The sequence below is a fragment of the Brassica rapa genome, chromosome A02 (assembly GCF_000309985.2).
Source record: "Brassica rapa cultivar Chiifu-401-42 chromosome A02, CAAS_Brap_v3.01, whole genome shotgun sequence".
NCBI lineage: Eukaryota > Viridiplantae > Streptophyta > Magnoliopsida > Brassicales > Brassicaceae > Brassica > Brassica rapa.
This window is the reverse complement of record NC_024796.2, coordinates 10,120,873-10,142,996: the sequence shown is the minus strand read 5'-3', so window position 1 is coordinate 10,142,996 and position 22,124 is coordinate 10,120,873. Positions and strand designations below refer to the sequence as shown.

At 31.8% G+C, this 22,124-nt stretch overlaps 4 protein-coding genes across 9 annotated transcripts; 1 reads left to right on the top strand and 3 right to left on the bottom strand.

Annotated features, from left to right (window-relative positions):
• Nucleotides 1-13: 13 nt before the first annotated feature.
• LOC103852469 lies at nt 14-1,482 on the top strand. Its single transcript, XM_009129375.3, has 3 exons — nt 14-767; nt 849-926; nt 1,008-1,482. Exons 1-3 carry the CDS (start codon nt 279-281, stop codon nt 1,011-1,013), a joined length of 573 nt encoding a protein of 190 aa, XP_009127623.1. The 5' UTR covers nt 14-278; the 3' UTR covers nt 1,014-1,482.
• A 4,852-nt stretch (nt 1,483-6,334) lies between these two features.
• On the bottom strand, nt 6,335-8,868 carry LOC103852468. The gene has a single exon (XM_009129374.3). The coding sequence runs from the start codon at nt 8,104-8,106 to the stop codon at nt 7,315-7,317; it is 792 nt and encodes a 263-aa protein (XP_009127622.1). The 5' UTR covers nt 8,107-8,868; the 3' UTR covers nt 6,335-7,314.
• Nucleotides 8,869-9,086: 218 nt separating this feature from the next.
• Nucleotides 9,087-19,198, bottom strand: LOC103852467 (transcription factor MYB62). Its single transcript, XM_009129373.3, has 3 exons — nt 16,506-19,198; nt 16,282-16,411; nt 9,087-16,183 (listed from the first exon to the last, which is right to left on the bottom strand). The coding sequence occupies exons 1-3, from the start codon at nt 16,654-16,656 to the stop codon at nt 15,607-15,609; spliced, it is 858 nt and encodes a 285-aa protein (XP_009127621.1). The 5' UTR covers nt 16,657-19,198; the 3' UTR covers nt 9,087-15,606.
• A 247-nt stretch (nt 19,199-19,445) lies between these two features.
• On the bottom strand, nt 19,446-21,017 carry LOC103852465 (protein AE7). 6 transcript variants are annotated; one of them, XM_009129371.3, is made up of 6 exons: nt 20,792-21,017; nt 20,540-20,671; nt 20,357-20,462; nt 20,166-20,265; nt 19,888-19,933; nt 19,446-19,755 (listed from the first exon to the last, which is right to left on the bottom strand). In XM_009129371.3, exons 2-6 carry the CDS (start codon nt 20,661-20,663, stop codon nt 19,655-19,657), a joined length of 477 nt encoding a protein of 158 aa, XP_009127619.1. In that variant the 5' UTR covers nt 20,664-20,671; nt 20,792-21,017; the 3' UTR covers nt 19,446-19,654. The 6 variants fall into 6 exon arrangements, with proteins under 6 accessions (XP_009127619.1, XP_018511785.1, XP_009127620.1 ...); XM_018656269.2 differs by having other exon boundaries at nt 20,540-20,679; nt 20,792-20,979; XM_009129372.3 differs by having other exon boundaries at nt 20,788-20,966.
• Between the last annotated feature and the right edge of the window lie 1,107 nt (nt 21,018-22,124).

Here is a 22,124-nt window from a genome sequence, read left to right as displayed (position 1 = left end):
AATGGTAAGCCCAAAACATATATCCTCCTCCCCCTCTTGGAGACGAGTCACGATTCTACGAGATAACGCGGTGGGTTAAGATCTACCGCTACGATGACAAGTCAAAGAATCGGACGGTTGATAAGCTATCTATCACTTAAAACGATATCCCGAAAATACCCTTCTCTCCTTCAAGATTCATAGTACAAATACGAAACTCTTCCTTCTTCCTTCTCTTTTTCTTTATTGCAGCAATCCAAAACCAAATCGAAAGCAAAGAGTTTGAAATTTTCCGATCAATGGTGTTTTCTGGTGAAGGAGGAGACTACATGGCGACGATGGGACGTGAGAGACCCAAGACTCTTCACAATTTCACCCTCCCGGATTTGAAGTGGGGAGTTCAGCGGAGTCTCAGGTGCATGAAGCTCCAATCTAACGGCGGTGTTGACGATCGGAATCGACGACTGTGGAGATCAGCCGGCGAGGAAGGGATCGAAGAGTTTGGGGAGAAGATGAAGGAATCGATTTTCAGAGAACAAGTTGTAGATTACGAAGAGGAAGAAGGGAAGAGGGAGAGGGAGAGGGAGGCTTCTCCGCCGTGGAATTTACGGAAGAGAAGAGCAGCTTGCAAGGCTCCGGTTGCAGAGTCTGTAAACTGCGACGAAGAAGCGAAGTTCATGTCGACGCTGACGAAGAAAGAGATGGAAGATGATTACATGACGATGATGGGCCACCGACCACCTCGACGGCCCAAGAAACGTCTCAGAACCCTTCAGAAACAGATCCATGTAAACTCCAAATCTTTTTTCTTCTTCTTGGTAGATTCAGTTTTTCAAATTCTGATTTTGTTCTTCTTGTTTCAATTACAGCTGTTGCATCCAGCTTTTTATTTTACTCAAATTACTGAAGATATCTACCAAGTTCCAGATGCTGCAGACACCAGAAAGGTATCATCGTCCCCAGATTTGATTCTTCTTGCAAGTGATCAAAACTATGTTTGCTAATTTATGCTTTTACTAATTTTGTAGAGGTGATGATGATGATGATGGAGGATCAGTTCCACTTTAAGTTTTACAGCCCTGTTTTGGTGACTTGTGGAATCTATTGAAGTTTGGAGTTTCAAATTTTTTTTTCTTTTGTTAGTTTAGTTTGGTTTATTCGTGTTACAAAATGGCTGAACTAACATGCAAGTAGGTTCTGATGTATTTAGAACGTACTCTTTGTCTCAGTATATCATCAAACGGAACAGCCAATAGCAATCAATAAGAAGAAGGATGAACATTTTCACCAAGTCTTGCCTTTTGTGACGACTATTCAAGCTCCTTAGCTTTAGGCTGTTGTTTGTGTGTGTATGCATGCGTTCATGATTCTGTTTTTTTGGGTGCATTCTATCCTATATGTAAGAAGCTGCAACGTCTTTTCCGAAGCGTGTACGGTCATTATTAATTCAAGGAACTATACGAAAAAGTGGACTAATTGTGCCGTGTGGAGGGCTTTTCTTCTTTTCTTTCCCGCGTTTGATTGTTTCTTTTGTGGCTGACTTGCTCTCTACCAGGTTTACTATTTTCCGGTCTAGTTCAATTCAGTTAACCAAATGGTTAATCATAAACTTTACAACTTGTAAAAAGTTTAAGTATTGGTAGTTTTTCAACTATTTAGAAAATAGAAAAATAAAAAATAAAAATTGAAAGGAGAGTAGTCTCATTTGAGAGATTTTGTTGCATTATAAGATAAATTTTATCGTTTGGTACTTTTCAATAGTTGCAATTTTAATGTTAAAATATATTGTTGAAAAAGTTCTTAAGCAATGTTGATGTTCTTAGCATTAGTGAGCTTTGTGGTTGGTTCCTGGTGAAGTTTCAACATCCCACCATAGGTGACTGGGTTCTGTCTAGTGGTTGAGTTTTACACTGTTGAAAGATTTGATTGGTTGGACGAATTCGCCTTCTGCCGTCCCTGTAGCTTCGGTTTGTTTTGGTCCGTTTGATGGCCATGGAATGTGATAGATTTGCTGGTGACTACGGGTATAGTACAAGAAGCGCTTTTGGGTGATGAAATTGTTGGTACTTGGACTGAATTCAAATCACTTGGAGACTAATGGTTCATTTTGGAATAGAATCGGGATTAGACTTATCTTGTCTAGTATAATTATTTTCATTGTATCTTAGCGGCATCCCAGTCGCAGTGCGGATTAGTTTTTTTGTTTGGTGTTTAACGGTTTGAGCTGCAGATTTCTCTTCGTGTGGTGGTTATCGCAGTTATCTCTTGTCGGTTTGATTGTTAATGAGTGTTTCTGTTATGGGTTTGGATCGTTCAGACTTGTTTGTGTGAAGGTTTATGGTGATCTTCTATCTAGGTGTAAAGTGGACGTCTGAGAGTGCGTTCAAACAGATCGAAAGTTGTGTGGATTGTGAATTGATTCTGCTTGTCGGGTTGTGAAGCTTTGGTTCTTGGTTGCAAGTAGAGATGGTATGGTTCGGCAGGCACATAGGCGGAAGCGATAAATCCCGGTTGAGAAGATATGGTGTCTTCGACTCTACAAGTGGATGGTATCGGGCGGCTAATGAGGACATCATCAATATTTTTAGATCATTGCTTATTGCTATTTTGAAGGATTGTTGCATTGGATTTTCATATGCTTGTGTGTAGTTAGTTTCAGTTTGTTGTGTGTTTTATTGTGTTTACTAGGTTTTTTGGTTTCTCGATGTTGTATTCGTAAATTGCTCCATTGTGGATTCTAGTTGCTTTTCTTTGAATTTTCTTTCTTTTGGTTTTCGTGTTTGAGGATTTTTTTGCTATCTGCCAGTTTTTTAACCTTTGAATCAAAATATTATCAGATGAAAAAGATGATGATGTTCTCCTTTAACTTTTCGTAGTATTTGTGGCTGCATGTATTTCAAACCCAACATACAAAAAAATTTAAAGTGTTTCTATAATAAGGTTTGAAATTATCTAAATCAAGAGTTTTTAAATTTATTTAATTTTTCATTTTCGGTGGCTATCATTTATGGAAAACTAGTTTTTTTTTTATATATATATAACTAGTTCGTCTTTATGTACTAGGTGCATGCAGTAATATATTGTAACATTTAACTTAATAACAATTCAGAAATTATTATAGTAAATCTAATAAACAAATAGATTTATATTACTGTTACACATGAGTTTATATTAATGATTTAATTCAACTTTATTATAATTTCAAAATATTAAAATAATTTATTTATATAATTTTAATTTTGAAAATAAACTAATATATGATTTAATGTATTTCCTACTTATGTTTGAAATAAAATTGTACTTCTAAGATTATTTATTTTTTAATTAGCTATTTTTTGTATTTATATATGTACAAATGATGTTTATAGACGTATTTACATTTTTTTAATAAAAGTATATATTTTTATTTTTTAATAATATACAGTTTTTATGCATATAAATTAGTGATATATTTATGTAAATATTTTTTATTATAAATTTACCTGTATTTATATTAGAATGCAAAGACGATTACTCTATCTACATGATATTTAATTTAGGTTTTATTTAATTTCTTTGTTATAATGAAGATTGTTCGTTCTGTTTACAATTAGTGGTTTCGTTTTCAAGAATATGTCTCACTTCAAAAAATGGCTAACTCCCGATGAATATATTTGTTAGAAATTGTTTTGTTAGAATTCAGAAAAATTCTTGACGACCACTTTTTTAACAAATTTTTAATCATAAGCTCGTTAATGTTGTCTTAAAAAAATTTCCATAAATATTTCCAACAAATTTTTCACAAATAAGTTCTATCGAAAATTTATCAAAATGTTTTTGACGAATTATCAACGGATAATTCCTAATAGAAATTGCCTGTCTGGCATTTTTTAAAATTAAAAATGAACAAGTAAATGTTTTAAATTTAAAATAATATTTTCAAAAATCTTTACCAAAACTTAAAATTAATAAAAATAATAAAAAGTGAAAATATACAAAGAACACAAATACCTAATCTAACAAAAACAAATATATGTACCAAACATTATAATCTATATCTCTAATCTAAAAAAAAATAAATTAACAAATCTAAAATTGACAAATTTTAAACTAAGAAAATTATAAAATTATATAAAACAATTTATAAATTTAGAAACTGTATATTATATAAAATATTAAAATGGTATGAAAAAGAGAAAAAACCTTGAAAATGTGGAATATATAAATAATAATTTTTTTGTAAATTTATAAAAATACAAAATTATTTTTAAAACCTTTTTGAACATAAAAATATTTCTTAAATATAAAAAGTTTTATATATTGTAAAAGGTCATAAAAATATTTATAAAACGTTTTATTTTTTTAAATAACCTAATTAATTTAAAATCCAGATTTAATTATGAAACAATATTTTAAATATTTAACAAAACAAAAAGAATAATATTTAAACTAACAAATCTAACAAGCATCTAAATCTTACAATTAACATCCAAATCCTAAATTACATTCCATTCTAAAACTAACATGTAAATCTCTAAAACTAACATTCTAATCTATAAAACTATAAACTGAACATAAATCTAATCTAACAATATAATCTAAATACAAACTTACGTGTTAGAAAGATAGTGCAGAGAGCTATTTTGAGTTGAGTGTGTTCTTAAGGAGAGAGACGATTTGATGTATTTAAAGAGAGAGAGAGAGAGAGAGAGAGAGAGAGAGAGAGAGAGAGAGAGAGAGAGAGAGAAGAAGGGATTCAAACAAGTTATGTATTAAAAATTATGGACCGCATCCATCGGTAATTCGTCAAGAATTTTTCCCTTTAGGTGGTTGCGAAAACAATTTGACACCTTTTTCTGATTTAATTTTTAGATTATTGACAGATTTCTATATATTGTCGTAAATCCGTTGGAAAATTTTCAGTTAGGTGGTTTCCAAAAAATATTGATGCTTTCATTTTTTCGAATTTTTTTTCCAGATTTCTGACAGATAGTGACAGAAGGTATATTTCGTTGAAAATCCATCAAGAATTTTATTTTTGATCAACAAGATTTTAGACCACATTTCATCGGAAATCCGTCAGAAAATCTTGACGGATTTCTGACGAATTCACGACGATTTAGGGGTTAATGTTACCAATTCAAAAAAAACTATCGACAATATCCAAATGCAGTATACAAATGATTTAACAAGGTTCATGACCATTATACACCTTCAAAATCACTTTAAAAATAGTTTTGAAAATACTATGAACGATTTCTGAAACATTTTTGTAAGTATATCATATGTTAACGTTCAAGTTGATTCTTTTGATTTACTATATGTAAATTTTGTAAAATTTGATAATTCAGTATATGTTATATTATATAAAGTTTAAAGTGTTATTATAGTACTTGTGTATATTTAACGAATCAGGTGTTACCTAATTTATACATATTTTTAAATCGTAAACCTTAAATTAACCGAGAATCAGTCGGAAATACTTGGCTGAATTGCCAACGGATTTAACAAAAATAACTATTAATTTAAATTCGTCTGGAATCTACTGGAAACTCCCAATGAATTTAATAAAATAAATATTTTTAAAAAATCTTTGAAACTTTTTTGGATATTTCTAACTGGTTTCCTGAGGATTTTTTTTTAATATTTATTTAGATCCGTTGGAATTTTATGACGGATTCCCGAAAGACTTAACAAAAAAATGAAAATCCATCAGGAATTTGTCAAAAACTTCATACAGATTCCTGACAGATTTAAATCAGTTGGAAATTTTTGAAAAAAAATTCTATGGACAGTATTTTGTCGATATTTGGTCCGGAAATCCATCAAAATTCTTCTTGGATTCTATTAAATTGGAAATTCTTATGTTTTCTTGTAATTCACAAAGCTTGAATGCATCAAGAATATGGGATATGATAGCCTCTTTATGTAGCAGACAACAGTCGGGCTATTAGAGCGGGAACCATCTTTAGGGGAATATGAGTTGATCATATAATTTCAAGCAATCCAATGAGCAAGCTTAGGTTTTGAAGAAGGTTTAATGAGTGTGTCATAAATAAACCCAATCCTGTACTTAGTTTGAAGAGAGTTTAAAAACTTAGTAAAACATTATACATAACTCTCTACAGAGTTCCTCTTTGTATGAAACATGAAAAGTATACGGAGATTTCGACAGAGTAATGTCCTTCCATTGTAGAAGTAGAAGAATAATTAGTCGACATATTTGAAAGTATTATATTGTAGTAGTAGATAAGAAGTTAGTAGGTATAGAATTTGGAGAAGTGAAAAATATCAAAGCGATTGAAAAAAATTAATCGGACATTCAATTATGCTCTGATACTATTTATTACGAATGAAAATATTGATTTTATTGATGTATATAGAAGAATATGTATACAAATTTGTAAATCTTAATCTTAATTGGGATAGCTTAGATAGATTACACCAAATAGATTATATAATATTTAATAAGATAGAACATTTTCTTATTTCTGTAGATCAATAGAAATTTTCTACTTTTTATATGCTCTGACACTGTCGTGGCCCTGTGGACAGAGTTGAAGATGATCTAGTTTATTTGATGTCAACAACGAGGTGGTGAGGGTGAAAGAAGTTGAGTTAGAGAGGTTGAGTTGTGGATTTGATTTTACCAAAAAGTTTAGTATTGTCGATCAGCGTTAGGAGAAGATTAAACAACTGATTCTTGTTCCTAACTTCCGAAATTAGTCGGGGTTTTACGATTTGATGATCCATGTCATAAAAAAATCAAGCTAATTTGTCAACATAAAATAAATCAATGAGAAACGTAAGAAAAAAACAACTACTAACACAAATACTAGTCTGGTCACTACATCACAATCACATCATTATTGTTAGTTATATCTCATTCTTTGTTTTTCTAACTAATTGACAAAAATAATAACATATAAGCCCAGCTCTTGGAAACCGAATCCCTTGGAAATTTTGTCAAATTAACGAACCAGAATCTGACAAGCCCAGCTCTTGTGTGCTCTCACGACCTCATGAGCGACATAAAAAAGTCATTGTTCACACGATTCACTTACTACATCTTATCTTTCTTACTTTACCACATATTATCTTATATCTTGATAGATTAATATACACGAGATGATACATTTAATAATACTCTAATACCCCTGAGATCCAATCAAACGAGGCGTTCCTATTCGTGTATTTTTGGTTTTTGAAAATGCAGACAAAACTCACATGATGTCTAATCTTCACATGTGCTGTCGATATTCCATCATTATACAACAAACAGTAAAAAGAAAAAGAAAAGACATTTTCTGTTTACATTTTTCTCTCCTCTCAGGCCACAAAAGACAAAAGATGTTTTCATAATATTGTCTTCCTGTTCATGTTACCATTACAGAGTGACCCAATGCTGAAAAATCCGTCGGCAACATTCGAGATGAACGCAGGTGGTGGGAAATTTAAGACCGGGCTTACTCGAATGCCACCGTTTCCGTTAACGAAGCTGTTTTTGGCGGGTTGTTTCTTGTAAGGGAGTGAAGATGAGAGCGAAGATGATCTTCTAAGAGACGTTTGTTTGGGAAGATTGTGGGTCTTGTGAGGGTTACTAGATTCCTTGGGGAGAAAGTTATGTTTAGCGTTCACAGCAGAGCCTGTGGAGTTGCTTCGCGACAGGAAATGAAGCGATCTGATGCTATTTCGGCTCTTGTCGTAGTTGAGACTTATGCTTCTCTTGAACTGTAAGAACAGTCCCTTTGGCTTGTCTTCGAAATCAGAGTCAGGATTCAACAGGAGCTCTTTGAGTCTCATGATCTTCTTTTCTGGTGCTGAGTTCTGGTTGTCGAACGATGATGAAGAAGAGAAGGAGGAAGAAGATGATGATGATGATGACAGCGAAGCTGATCTTTGAACCTGAAAGGTTACTTTCTTGATCTGGACGGGAAGAATCTTGCCATCGGAGAAGAGCTCATCAGCTGGAGACACATCTTGAACAGAACAACTCGAGCCAAAGCAGAAATCAAACTCCGAACCTGAATCAAGAAGTGTTGAGTCTAATCTGACTTCACCGTCTGTAGAGTCTAAATCGTAGGAAAAAGAGTTTCTTGGGCTGGTTCCAGAACCAGGAGCCTCCGAACAAGAAACCTCAATAGCCATAACCTCCCTACGCTTTCTCTCTCTCTTTTAACCTGCCTTCTTCTGGTATCATTGAAGAGCCAATGCCCGGGAAAAGTATAAAGAGACCCTGATGATTTGAAAAGAGCGTTAAAAGAATAAAAAATGATGAATATTTTGAAGTCAAAGTATAGAGGAAAAAAATGAAGCTTCTAAAGTCAAAAATGGCTGCTGCTTCAACTTTTCTTTTGTAGGTTGTCTTACGAAAGAGAAGAATAATGAGGAGACAATATGAGATGGAAGGATTAATCAGATGTTTGTTTACCCTAATGGTAATGGGTTTCACTATAAAACGAAAAAGAAAAAGAAGAAAAGATAAAGGAGGAGGTAAAGAACAAACTAAATAAAAAAGCAACGTCGAGATTTTGATCTATTTGCCTAAACCAATATAAAAAGATACCTATTATATTTGTCATTGTTCGTAAAAGATGCTTAAAACGTAGTTGTGCAGTTTATGCGACATAAAATATTTTTAATGTGTTCAGCATAATCCATATAAAACAAATGATATATTCAATCAAACTTAATGATGAGTCGAATCTAACCGACTTTAGTAAATTTTGGTAACTGTTTGACCAATGATTTTTTTTTTATTGTTTGAGTTATTTATATTTACTGTTAAAATCGAGAATGTGTCGCACGAATACACTGAACGTCGATCACTTTGAGGTCCGCGCAGAGCAAACTATACAATTACCTAGTGATTCCTTCTGTTTATCTTTTACATTATGTGTTGGAAATGACATATGATCATAGTGTCTCTATTTGAATCTACGTAGTAACATAATAATTAATAGTGATAAGTTTCTTGGGCTTCCAACTTAAAATCAATTGGCAATTAGTGGATTGGCCCTAACCCTTTATATATTACTTAATGTCCCATTGATTTTCCAATGTGGGATACATATCCCTTAATACCCCTCCTCGAGATGATGACTCTTATCAGCCAGAAATCTCGGAACTTTAAGACAGTTATACTCGGTCGAGCGAGTCAATTACGACCTATATACCCGGCCGGGTAGGGTTAATATTAATTAGGGGTTTAACTTATTAGGATCTGGGCTCTGATACCATGTTAGAATCGGGTTTATTATGGGCTTCCAACTCAAATCCAATTGGCAATTAGTGGATTGGCCCAAGTCCCTTATATATTACTCAAGTCCCTTTCATATATTCGATGTGGGATCTTCTCTCCAATAAATAGCCCGAGGGTATCATCTGGTACATTGTACTTGATCATTGCCATATCATATCATAGATAATTGTTTATTAGTACATAATTATTTATACTAGGGTCGGTCTGCGTTACGCGCAAAATTTAGTTTACATGTGATCTATAATTATATAACTGTATCTTTTCATTAAGTGTATTTTATGTTCGTTTTTGTAAGAGCAGTATTTTAACGTTTATGGTCTTAAATAATATTAGAGTTTATAGGAATTATGTTTGAGGTGTACGCGGGTTTTCTTATTGTATTTTTTTTATAATTAGTAATCCATTATTTATTAATTGTGGGTTACTTTAATTTGAGATCTTAAGTGTGTGGGCATGTATATTCAGCACTCGGTTCAACCCCCATTTGCATGTGAAAATTATTAGATGCAGACTAAACACGTATAAACTTATTTGAATTATCTTAGGCCGGAAGTAAAGTTTGCTTTACGGTTTGGTATGTCATTTTATGATAAAATAAGGAAATATACATGATTTTTATGAATAAATAAACTTATAATAATAACTGTACTTTAAAATGTTTAATCTATTTTAACTAAAAGTCTCATTTATTTTCATAAATATTCACATTATTCTAGCTATTTATATTAATATTCATTTTAGAAATTATATGATGTAGAGTTATTATAACAATAAGTAAAAAAAACTTTTAAAACACTAAGGTGTATTGATTTCAGTGGTGTTGTAAATAATAAGTAAAATAAAGTTATTTCTGTCTATTTATATATTTATTTCATGAAATAAATTAATTTTTATTTTTATGTATACATTTTTTCTTAAAATTAATGCTTTACACGATATAAAAGAAATAACTTATTCATTATAAATATAAATATCTTAAAACAGATAATCTGAAACTGTCATTACTATTTATACATATACATGTTTGTTAGAATCGTATATGTATTATTATATATGAAAATAAAGTTAACCACAATATCAAAATAACTGATTAGAATTTTTGAAATAAATTTTACTAACTAATGTATTTAATATAATTCGTACAATAATTTAACTATGTATTTACCAACTTGATTGTATTTTATAGTCAAATAAAATTATTTTTGGTTTATTAGATATATATATATATACATATTTAAATTGGATATTATAATGATAAAAATGTTTGTTGCTTTATTTATATTTATTTAAAAATTAATTTCTTATTTGAAAATATTTGAAATAGAAATGTATTAAATTTTCTTATCTTAGGTTTTTTAATGAAAAAAAACTGTTTTAGTTAATTAACAAAAAATATATTCATTTTAAAATTGAATAGGTAGATTAAATATAAAATATAATTAAATAATACAATTTCCTATATATTAAAAGTTAATTAAATTATATTCATTAGAGATATTTAATAAGTATATTTAAACATAAAAAAAATATGAGTTTACCGTTTTGGTGAAAATAATCGTTCGCTTTTAATAAGAAATGTGATGTAAATATTTTGGTGAAAAATGAGATTTTACATATTTGGGACATAAACACGATTTTATGATTTGAGGAAGGAAAAACTTACCGTTTTATCAAAAGGTAGTAAAGTATGATTTTGAAGTTTTGTTGGAAAATAAGATTTACAATAAAAAAAATTAAATGAATTTTTTTCTGAATCAATTTAACTTAAGTTTTTAAGTTTTTTTGGGATGTTCATGATCATGTTGTCTCACCCATCTAGTCCATCTATTTCACAGACAAAATTAGTTTTATTTATTTAAATAGGTGATATATATCCAAAATTTGTCAATTTTAGTTTCGACACGGTCCGTCGGTACCAATCCATTTGCAGAGGCAGATCCACTTGATCCAATAGGGTGTCAGCTGATACTCTTAAGTCAGTAAGAATAATATTTTGTTCCTTAAAACAGGAAAAGTTAGCAGCTCTACTGGAAAAAGTTCCTTGTTGATACCCCAAACCCCAGTTTGAAACTCACTGATGACACTTTTGTTTATTTTTGACACCTCTTAAATGCATTCTTAGATCCGCCACTGCCCATTTGACATCGATAGTTGAAACCCAAACTAGAATATGACGCAAAATAAAATTATAATTCATTCTCTAACGCTTTGACCTAACTCGCACACATATAACTTATATTTTATGGAATAATGATGTTATATCTTTTCAAACAACCGGTTCAACCTGCAAAAGAAAACAAAAACAAATTATTAATTACGTATTATAAAAAGTAAAAAGTGGCCATTCATTTATCATATACCGCACAGAAAGTAAGCTTTAGTTGGTAAAAATTGAGAAGGTGAATATGCATGTTTCTTCTCAGTTTTGAGCGACTGTGATGGCACCGACCGGTTCAAGCGCAATAGTTTCTTTTTTTCTTCTTCTGCGATTCTGAAGCCTCCGTGTACATCCTCGTCGACGGGTTTTGGAGGAGCAGGCCGGTTGTGAGGACTCTGTCAGAGAAGAGAGTCGAAGGATTCTTCGATTCTGAAGTCGCGACGACAGCGTTGCGGCTCCGTAGGTGCATCCATCTTCTCAATCTTAGACTTGTCACTGAGTGAAGACGAAACGTGAAACCTGTAAGTTCCGATTTTGGGTTTAGTATGGGTTTGTCATTTTTTCTTTAAGCCCACGTAAGTTCAAGTACCAGAAAAAACCCAATTAACGCAACAAAAACAAAAGCTCGGCAGAAGCCCACCAAACGTAGAAGAGAAGCGAATTTGCATTTGTTTGGGTGAAGCCACGTGGTGAAAAACGCCCCCTCCTTCCCTGCTGAGCTGGACATTCTAAGGAGAGAGACAACTTTTCTTTATTGTATAAGATAGTTGGTCAACATTTTTGGCTATATATTCTATCGCTTACATCATCTGCTCTCTCAACATACGACGTTATTTCCTATTTAACTGGGAACAAGTGAAAGGGTAGAACCCGCTGAAATATGGTGTAAATATATGACATTACATTATATCAAAATTAGTGTTACTTACCTAATTTACACGTGAGTATATAACTATTACGTAAATAAGTACTTTATTTAAACTAACATTCCAGTAGGTATATCCAAAACTGATCAATTTTAGTTTGGACACGGTCCATCGGTACCAACCCATTTGACATCCATTAGTTGCCCACACTAGAGTATGATCATTCAAAAAGAATACGGAACCAAAGGTTTCTTTTCACATCATAATATTTTGGGTTTTCTATAAAAAAAACCTCGAAGATGATTTTTTTGCGTATTAAACCGTAAAACTGAAAATCCACAAGTCAAACCGTAAAATTAAGCAACTTTTTTTTTTGTAAAAAATGCATAGAAAGAGAGAATCAAACCCTGGTCTCATGCTAAATCAACGGTAACCAAACCGTTTATGCTGTCGTGTTTCTTTGCTTCGTATCAAACAGTGTCCTTTTTATTTACTGAATGTATTTTTTTTTCTTCCTCCTTTTAAGATATAGGAAAGGACGCAAAGAGCTTGGCTTATGTTTTCATTTGATTTACCTTCTTAAACTGAAGTATGTTAAAAGTCTTCAGTCAAAAATGCAAGCTCGTCTACATATTCTAACCATAACCATTGGATGAATATCTCTTTCGCTATCTGCGACTGCAATAGTGTAATGTTGATAGTTACTGTCCTACTAAGTGGCCGAAAGCTCTGTGGTAGAGAGACTAAAGAGAGTTTAGTCTTTTCACGCATGTGATTTTGATTGACTCAAAATATTGAAAGAGATTGTTATTGTATATGCTAGATTTCTTTCTATTATACTTTGCCTTCGCATAATAAATTATAAATTGCTCAAAAAGTTTAATAGTTGGTTCGACGAATCTGAATTTTTTTGTACAGAAAACATGAAATACACGTGGAATTATTACTGCTTATTAATGGAATTAGATGCCCTTTGCGTTTGAAATTTAAGGATAAATGGATAATGCTGCTCACATTGTTATAGTACTCCTCGATTCTATGCGCTCGCTACAAGTGGTTAGTGCACATGACATCAGTATCACTTATTCTTTTATATTTGTTATTTGTTTCAGTATATTTTTCAATAATGTTTTACAAATTGCATAAATTTCTAAAAATGAATATTATCATTCACGAGTTAGTTTCATAATTGAATCTTGCCACAAACGCACGTGCCAGTCCACAGCCGACATGAGCTTGATTCACTGTTCTTGTCTTTGGTTTGACTAAGTTTGATTTTGAATAAAATCAGTTATGGAACTGAGGATTTGATTTTATTTGAAGAATGTGAACAAAATTAACTCGGAAACACGGAACAAGAAGGAGTAACACATAACAAAACAGGTTAAATATAACAGTTAACGTGTGGTTGTAAGATTTGGTGCCAAAGTAACACTATTTGATTTGAGAGATGATCATAACTTTTGTTGTAAACATGTCTTGTTTCATGAATCAAACCAGCTGGTGTCTCTTGTTCAAACAATTTTCTTGACTTTTGACTTCTCTAGTCTTTCATACTAACCATACGGTCCATACCACCAACAAAATACGACCACTTCGCCATAGTTTGATTTTCTTAACCAAAAATCAATGGCCTTAAGAACCATTAGTTTCTTCAAACCAAAGACCTGAACATGTTACCAAAAAGAAATTCAGACTGCAGTCTACAACACGTTTAGCTATCTCTTTGGGCTCATAACTGTCAAGTTGTCAACACTTCACAGCAATTGATTGTGGTAGCCTTAATCTTTTGTGTATATAATATATATATTGTATATTAATTTCATTTTGTATATCTACTTAATTAATGAACATTTGACATATACAGTCTTGTTTCTGTTGAATCTGACTCCACCTTACTCATGTCTTTTCTGAAGTTTAACCTCTACCGAATTTTATTTGAGCTTATAGTCCACCAATCTTAGATATTAACCATTTCAGCCGAAATAATATTATAATTTTATATTCGTCGAATTTTATTTGAAGCATCTACGTTTCTTGCTTCAATAATAGTATTAAAAAGGAACTTTACATTTTCCTAATACTCAAAATTTATGCAAGCAAATTCGTATATTATTCAAAACTCGCATGAAAAAGAACATATGCATACCAATGTCAATGTGTATGATCTTTCGTTTCTGAACTTTCAGTGGTACCTTTGGGTTCAATCATTGTGGAACTTCCAAATACTTATGAAAGCCCTTTGAAGTGACCTCCGATAATTCGATTCTCTTTATTATCCTACATTGAACTCTCATTGGATATTGAGGGGCACAAAAGCAGAAGGCATTGCCAAAATATAGACATTATTTGTTTAGTTTTAGAGTAATCCTACCAACAAATTAAAGAGTGCAATCCAAATTCATCATGCTAATGATCTCTTGTATATCAACAATGATTTGTCTAAATGTGTTAACTCTTATCAAATGTAACAATCAGTACTTCGATTAACTTTTTCTATGATTCCACAGAAACGATATATGTCAATCAAACTCTCCTGTGATATCGTCAACTTTGCACTTCTATATCTTCCAAAAGAAGACATCAATTTTTGGTGAAGAGATATTTTTATGTCCTCGAATTATCACCTATCTGGCCCCATAATTTTAATTTCCTAGATGAGTCTCTCCTAGCTTTTGGGTTCTTCCTTCCACCTGTTGGGGCGAGATTAGATATATTCTGTTACGAACAAACCCGAATTATCTCGAAGAAAACAAAGAAACTAATAACAAAAACGTATTGAAACAAATATATTGATTATGTGAATGAAAAAAAATATTTATAATCTTTTAGATCCGTTTATAGCAGTTTTAAAACCTGTTTTCTTTTACCTTTTAAGAAAACGTCGAGCCCAACGAATGTGCTGACCTTTTTACCAATTCACATAAATTTGAGACACGTCCAAAATTAACATATTGTTTAGCTAAAATACGCATGTCACAAAGAATCGAAGACAATATAGACTACTCTATTTTATTTACCGTCAAGCTTAATCGTGTATAAACTTGACCTGATTAATTAGTGCATGTATATTTTTTTTTTTGAAAGCTTGGTGCATGTGTATATTCTGCGCAAACATGTTCGTACATATCTACTCTGAAGAATCGTCTTAATATTATATTTAATCTGAGCAAATAGACTTATACAAAGGACATGAAATCAAAGAGTACTTATAGCAAACTATCAGTAGTATAAATACTTATCCAACAACTTTTTGATCATAAACTAAAATGAAAAGTATTTTACTATAGTAGATAAATAAAACCATGTATTGGGCTCCACCCTAGGCTCCAACCATAGTACATACGTCTCTTGACTGACAGTTAGCCCCTAAACTGCCAAACGTCATCCACATTCCACATGGGATCTTGTGTGACATCCTCGTACGCTTCCGCCACGTGACAATCCGTTGATATGTCTGAATTTCTCATGTAATACTCCTCCATCCCAGGAATATATCCACCGAGTTCTTGATCATTGCCTTCATGGTAACACATCGAAGAATCGATGATGGTGTTGTGATCCATGAAGTGTGGAACCGTCATAAGATCAGGCATGAAAGTGGAGCTCGAAGCAGAACCATCGGTGTTGCTTATACCCGGGTTCTTACCCGAGATATCAGTATATGTTTGTTTACTCATTGAGTCGTAAGACTGAGAAGGAGGAAGAAGAGAGTTATTGTTATTGTTGTTGTTTTGGGGACAACAATAAGTATTTGATGGGTTCTGCTCCATTTTCTCTATTAATCTGGGGACCCAGAAACTACGAACAGCGTCAAAGAATTTGTCGCTGTTAGATTCGATGTTGAGCTGTCGAGCTTGTTTCTGAACTCTTGTTCTCCAATAGTTCTTGATCTCGTTGTCCGTTCTTCCTGGCAAGTACTGTGCTATCTTGGACCACCTTAAATACACACAAAGTTTATACATTATGGTCCAAGGTCGGGAACTTTTTGGTAATATAAAAACAAGAATTGATTATGAGATCGAAAGTTGACACACCTATTACCCCATTTAGAGTGGAGATCAAGGATCAGAAGCTGTTCTTGGGGACTGAGATTCCCTCGCCTGATGTCAGGTTTCAAATAATTCAACCATCTCAATCTACAACTTTTCCCGTTTCTCTTTAGCCCTGTTTTCATATTTTCACGAAAATAAAGAGAGTGGTTATAGTAAAGTTAGAGTATCTCTAATTGTAAATCAAAACCATGTTCTTAATCAGTTACCAGCACATTTGGCGACGACGTTCCAACGGCCTTCACTGTTCTGGAGAATGTAATTTGTGAGAAGAGTGTCTTCCTCAAGAGTCCAAGGCCCTCTTCTGAGCTCTACTTCTTCACTCTCTGTGAAGGTCTTCTTCTTCATTGAATTTTCCATACTTTCAATTTCCTTACAAATGCTATTTATGTGTTCTATTTTTGTTTTTATGGGTTTGGTATCTCCTAATAAACTCTATGCCTCTATCCATGCATAACTGAATAGAGAGATAGAAAAAAGTAGAGAGACTTTTAGTGCTTTGAGATGAAAACTGAAAGTGAAACCACAGGTTCTTGGGAATTTATAGACTACGTAATATTGGAAAATGTTCATACTTTAGCCATCAGCTTGCTTTTTCCCAATGAAGAATTAAACTATAACACGTATTTGACGTTAATTTAAATTATTCTTTAATTAATTAGCTTCTCGTTTAACTCATAAGGGAAATTAATAGTATAAGAAATGGCATTTCGTAGAAAATAGATTTCCCTCCAAGTGATGTTTTAAAAATTAAGATTTGAACTGAAGTATGTAATCTTAACATATGCACCCCAAAAAGAATGTCTTAAAAAGTATTTTGACAATTTTTCAGATTATTTTATCATAGTTTGAATAAGATATAGTATAGTTAGATGATAAATAATAATATTGGTTATACAAAGAATTAAAACTTAGATGATGTCGGTTTGTATTCAAAACTTTAAATATCACTTAGTGTGGTAAATATATAATATTAGTATATAAATTAATCGAACTCGACAATGAACCAAACATTTATTTTAAAATAAAAGATTAGAATCACATATTTATTGACGTTTTGTTTTTGGTACAAAAATAGAATTATCCATATAAGTCACAACGAGATTTTTGGTGGTGAATATTATGGGTGTGTTATGCAGTTAAAATATATCTCTCGAGTCTCGAGTTACAATATGTTCAAACAATTTCCTGAAAAAACTATCTGACTTTGGTTTCAGTTAAATAACACATACAAATATGAATTTTTATTTAAAGATTGCTTTAGAAAAACTATCTATATTTAGGACTATTAGTCGAATCCGGAATGAACCAGGTTTCTTGGTCGGGGTATATGATTGATAAGAAGTGTCTGTCATTAACCTTTTTAGTTGTGATGATGAAACGGAATGGAATTTGGTGTAACTATATGGATTAGATGTTTACGAGAAAATAATATGGAACAAGAAGTACAGTTTAGATTCTTAGATAAATTAACTCTATTTGCAAAATATACAGTAGTCATCATTCATGATTGATATTTCATTACAATATGCCAAAGAATTTGCTTAACTCTACCTCCTCAACTTTGCCTGATTGCATAAGAAACCTGTTTTCTTTAGTACAATAAAAAATTTACTGAATATATGAGTAAGTAGTGGTGTTACAAAAAAAAAGAAGAATATATGAGCAAGTATAGTATGAAATCAAAGCTCAAACATAAAATAACTTCTTTTTTAAAAACATAAAATAACTTAAATAACAATAATAAGAATAATTATAACAAAAATAACGTTTTATAATTTAAAAAAAATTAAATAACATCTTAAATTTTTAATGTAAAATTTATCAACTTTATATGTTATGTAACCATTTATATTATGAAATCTATTTTGTTATTGATTAATTTAAAGTTAAATGAATATGTAATGGTATTTTTGTATAGAAAATATAAGATAATAATTTTTTTAATCTATATGCATGGTTTTAAAACGCTATCTAATAAAAAAACCGGAGGGAGTATATAAGTTGCACCATTGATGAGATCTAATTGATTTTCCTTAACGCCATTTTCTATAAGACAGCTAATTATCCTGACTTCGATTAGCCAGGATATCCTTCAACTTTGAACTTTGAATATTCAAAGAGTCTTTCAAGTTTTAATTGGTCAGTAAACTTTTGAAGCTCATATTGTATTCTGCTATTAAATAATAATGTGAGAAAATAAGGAAGAGGGTCCGTGTTGCTTTAAACCGAGAAGACAAATATGTCTATGTGCATGTATTAAAACATATGGCATCGCTAATAATACCACCTTACTGTTCAAACCAATCTTATGAATATGATATGATAACTCATCCGAAAATGTAAATAAAGCCTAAAGACCAGCAATAAAGAAAATAAAGTCGATTTGACATTGAGTGTCCTCATCAAAGCCATGGTTAGATCGATGGTGGCCGGAGGCAATGAAAAAATAATATTCCAATTCATGAAAAATAAGTTTTTCAAATAATTAATAGACATCAACAAATATTTAGAACTCGTTTAACAAAATGATTTTAGATCATTTTTGATGAGTTTGACAGTTCGTCGATGTTAAGTACTTTGAGTTTATATATCCTCCACATGTCAAAATTATGGTTATTTCGAATACGAAACATAAATCCAATATTAATGATTTGGAAAGCTCGAAAACTCCAAAATTTGGCTAAAGTAAAACTAGTAGATGTTCTAAACTGAAAGTTTAGATTGAGTCCCAATCCAGTTAAAACATCTGCTAGTTTAGATTGAAATAATTTAGTATATAAAGGATAATGTGTACTTTCAATTCAAAAGGTTTTGTAGTGGATCTGGACATGCTGCACTTTCGGGTTTCGAATCTAGATTAACTGATCACCCGAAGTTTCAATAACTTATATTTCTGTCCTTTGTATTATTTGATAGATTTTGGTAAAAAGAAACAGTCTACATGAATGCAATCATTAATAGATAATTCACCAGCTCAATATAACAAAATCATTGCAACTTATCTTTTAGTTTGTGATTGGGAGTATTAAAAAAATTATGCATTGGTAAATTCTATCTTCGGTGTTGCGAGACAAAATCACCGTGATATAAAGATTTATCGCTACCACACTACAAACTGTTAGTTTAATGGCAACAAATGGAGCAAATGTGTAAGAGAACAAGGGTGTAACAAGTTCAGTAGTGAAAGGAATGTGATTTAAGATTGAAACAGCGAGACAAAATCAATATCTTTTTCTGTGAATAAAGTCTGTCTTTAACAGGATCGAAACTGAACACAAAGTCCTAGTGAATCAAAATCTCCGCGGACAAAAGCAGATACATATTATGATATAGTGTACGTTGAGAGCATCAAGCATCACTCGAATGATGGAGATAGACATTCATCAACCATCTCCACGAGGTTTGGATTCTCTAGTGCAGCCGCTACACGCTCCTTGTCGTTTAGTTGCTTATTGACTGCATTTCAAGAAACAAGAAACATCTATAAACAAGCCCACTTGGTTCAAACAAAACACGAGTCTAGTCTACTACTTCAAGGTGGATCAAACAACAAAACAAGAATAGCAAGGACATAGAAAAATGACATACGTGCAGCCTCTGTTGCATGAGAACCGGGTGCTACCCTTATATCAATCTGAAAAAGAAAAGAATAGTTCCAAAGGATTGAGGCACATAGAACATTGTATATGCGGTTTGAAACCACTTGTAATAACATATTAGTAAGCATAGCAATTAAAAAAAAAGGTTATTTGCCTATAACAAGGAGAACGTGGTGTTGCTTTCATTATGTTCAAATTGACTCTCAGTAAGAAAAAGGGCTCAGAAGATCAAATTCAAGAAGCTCAAAAACATGGAAAAGCAAGAACCTTGTAACGAGGAGGAAGGCTGCGCATAAGTTTAACGCGGACAGAAAGACCAATAATGGTTGCCATGCTACAATGTTCCACCGTTGGTGTGAACGTAACCCTGCAAAAAAAAAATAAAAAAATGGCAGAGCTCAGGGCTTTAATTAAAACACCAAAAGAAAGAACAGAAAGGTTGTCTTTTTTTTTATTACCTGACATAACTCTTGAGATCATCGACTTCAACAGAGTCTTCAGTAAGAACTTTGAGTTGTTCAAGAGAATAAGGATGCTCTGGATCTCTTATGTCTCTTATATGATGTACTTTCAATCGTTAAAGACCAACCAAAAAATGCAAATCATACTATTGATGAAAGCGAAATCGAAGAAAAGGATATCAAAAATCTCGAGCTGATCGATAGGTTCTACGGAAAACTCATCGGTGTTGGTGGAATCGGTGCGAACACGACGCTCCTTCCTCTCGTACACAGTTGGGTTCTCGTTTATTAACCCAGACACCATTCTTCTTCCTATCAAAAACTATTTCAATTGATATTGCAAAACCCCTAACGCAGACAACAAATAGATTCTCAAGGGAGAAGCAGAAATATCTGAGACGAAATCGAATCAGCAAAGTTGATGATACCTACTTTGGCGCAATTCGATTAGAGGGAGAGAGAGAGGAGTTTGATGGAAGACGAAGACGCTGGTGTGATTCTCCACTTTTTGTCCAACCAAAACAAAGTAATAAGGGATTACTTTGTAAATAGGGATAACTAACCAAAACCCTTTTTAATCTCTTCCCTTCTCTTCCTATCTATCTCTCTCTCTAGAATTTTTTTTTTCTTTAGTTATTTCACCAATTTTTCCTTATAAATAATTAAGTGGTTGCCTGCAAATTCACATATATAAATATTGTATAAAAATAATTATTAACTCCAAATACTTTGAATATCTAAAATCTTAGGATTGCATTTTTAGAAGCATGAGATTTAGTGATAATTTAGTAATATTAATCTAAGTCGCTAAAGTATACATTTTACATGAATTTTGATTAAATGATTAACAATTTAAACTCATGATTAATGAACCAAAAAAACTATTTTAAAACACTCTATATCATCATATTATTTTATCTATCGCTTCAATTAGTTTTGATGCAAATTAATACTCATTTAGTATGTTTTCATAAATTTGAAGCAAAATAACTGATGAGTATTGATTGATAACCAATGTTAGTGGAATTATATATGTTAACTATCACATTTATTTCTCCAACACATATTATGCATCTTCTTCGACCTGATCTTATTTTTCTCATTCTCATTTCTTTATTTTTATCACATTTTAACATGCATTTCTAAAGTCTTTCTAACTTTTAACATATTTTTTTGCCAAATATTTCTACATCTCTCTAAATATTAACACAACCATACAATCAATCAATGTTCAAGAAATCGCTAGGTGGTAACTAGACGCTTTGTCGAGTACTAACGCCTATGAGGATTATTCGGGCCTAGGCAAAGACTAGGCGTTAACAAATTTTTGAATTATTTTATATACACTTTACATATAGAAAATATATTTTAGTTTTCGGTTTAATTTTCAAATTATTTATGAATTATCAAAATTAGATAGATAAAACCAAAGAAATTAGACAAATTTATGAATTTTTTTAATATTGATACTTAATTTAACAAATTTATATTAATTAAAATCGATTTAAACCGTTTTAAACCTCTTTAGAATGTTTTAAACCGATTTAAAATGGTTTAATCTGATTTGAGTTCTATAAATTGGATTTTAAGAAAATTGTTCTGGTTAGAGGAGATTTGCCGCCCGGGCACCTAGACCAATTTTTATAACCTTGCAATCAATCAACCAAAACCCATTTTAGAACCCATTTAAATTATCACATTACCTTATTTAATATACTATCTTTTTGACTTAATTCAAAACATTTTATAATTGCAAATTTCTCAC